General features: G+C 36.8%; 1 protein-coding gene across 3 annotated transcripts in view; it reads right to left on the bottom strand.

Moving 5' to 3' along the window:
- Positions 1-18: 18 nt before the first annotated feature.
- The window catches only part of NSUN6 (NOP2/Sun RNA methyltransferase 6), a 53,657-nt gene continuing 52,402 nt past the window's right edge, over positions 19-1,273 (bottom strand). Inside the window, exon 11 of one of the 3 annotated variants that reach the window (XM_008692056.2) lies at positions 19-835. In XM_008692056.2, the coding sequence (XP_008690278.1) occupies positions 623-835 (213 nt within the window). In that variant the 3' untranslated portion in view covers positions 19-622. The remainder of the gene's footprint in view (positions 836-1,273) is intronic. The other 2 variants (XM_008692058.2, XM_040645361.1) reach the window with 2 other exon arrangements.

The raw sequence follows: 1,273 nt of genomic DNA, 5'->3' as shown, positions 1-1,273 counted from the left end.
CACCAAGGAGTCTGCTTGAGATTCTCCCTCTGCCCCTCCCGTGGTCTCTCTCTCTCTCAAATAAATCTTAAAAGAAAAAAAAAGTTGATTTATCAAATAGTAAACAGAAAAACTCTGATAAAATGCTCAGCTTGGTTATGGGTACACGGAAAACATTATAGTTCTCATACCCTGTATTCTTAGGGAACTACTTTATGACTCAAGGACAAATAACTTTTTTTTTTACCAAATTAAATATTGCTCATTTTATTTCTTACAATCACAAATTTTAACATTAAAAATGACTTACATTCTTTACACATTAAAACACAAAACCCCAAATGAAAATACACTCCAGATAGCTATAGGCATCTCCTTTTCTTTATACTATGCTAAATCCTTAAGAAAAAATTTATTTAAAAACACAAAATATAATCTCATACCACCCCTAACTACTTCCTCCATGAAATAAGAGTCTCTTGATCAAATCTCTTGGTCCCTGGTGCAACCACTGACAGCCTTTTCTGTTTCCTTAACAACTATGTCATCATTTACCAGACCTGACAACAGCTGGGTTAAAAAAAAAAAAGAAGAAGAAAAACCATACAGCGAACATTTAGAATTTTCATTTCTAAGGATCCTTCTATGTGCTTTTGCATTTTATGAATTTTGCAATAAAAAAACCTATACAATCCTTATTTGCCAGCCAAATCATGTCTTCTACTCTGGCATCTCTGAGAGAATCAATGTCAGTGTCCCGTAACGGCACAACAGATGGATCAAATCGCTGCAGCTGTTTCAATTGTTCAAATGCTAGGCCAGCTCCCATCATTCCTTCTCCTCCAATCTGTGGTTCCTGTTTGGAGAAAATGAGAAAACGTGAACATCCTCTCGTTGGTAAGTGTGCCTGCATACAACTTAAGTTAAAAGACAAAACTGAGGTATAAGTACCACCAATTCCAAAAACAGACAAATGATAGCTTTGTGGAATGGACAGGCAGTTTTTCTGGGTAGTAATATGTGGTCACCTGATGACTATCTCTTACGACCCACACACTCATCAAGTACCGCCGCTTTGCCACGTTTCCGCTGTGTGATCTTAAGCAAGCAACTTCACCTCTGTTTTCTCAGCTACAAAACAGATAAAATACTCAGTGCTAAGACTTTATTTAATAAGGTAGCAGTCTGCCTGGCATATGGTGGTCACTCAGTAAGTGGATTATTATCAATAACAGCAAGAAAAGAAAATTCAGTTTTTTTATCACACTCCCCAAAGCTGACGGGAGTTCCTTCA

The sequence above is a fragment of the Ursus maritimus genome, unplaced genomic scaffold (assembly GCF_017311325.1).
Source record: "Ursus maritimus isolate PB19 unplaced genomic scaffold, ASM1731132v1 scaffold_31, whole genome shotgun sequence".
Classification (NCBI taxonomy): Eukaryota; Metazoa; Chordata; class Mammalia; order Carnivora; family Ursidae; genus Ursus; species Ursus maritimus.
This window is presented reverse-complemented; position numbering and strand designations above follow the sequence as displayed.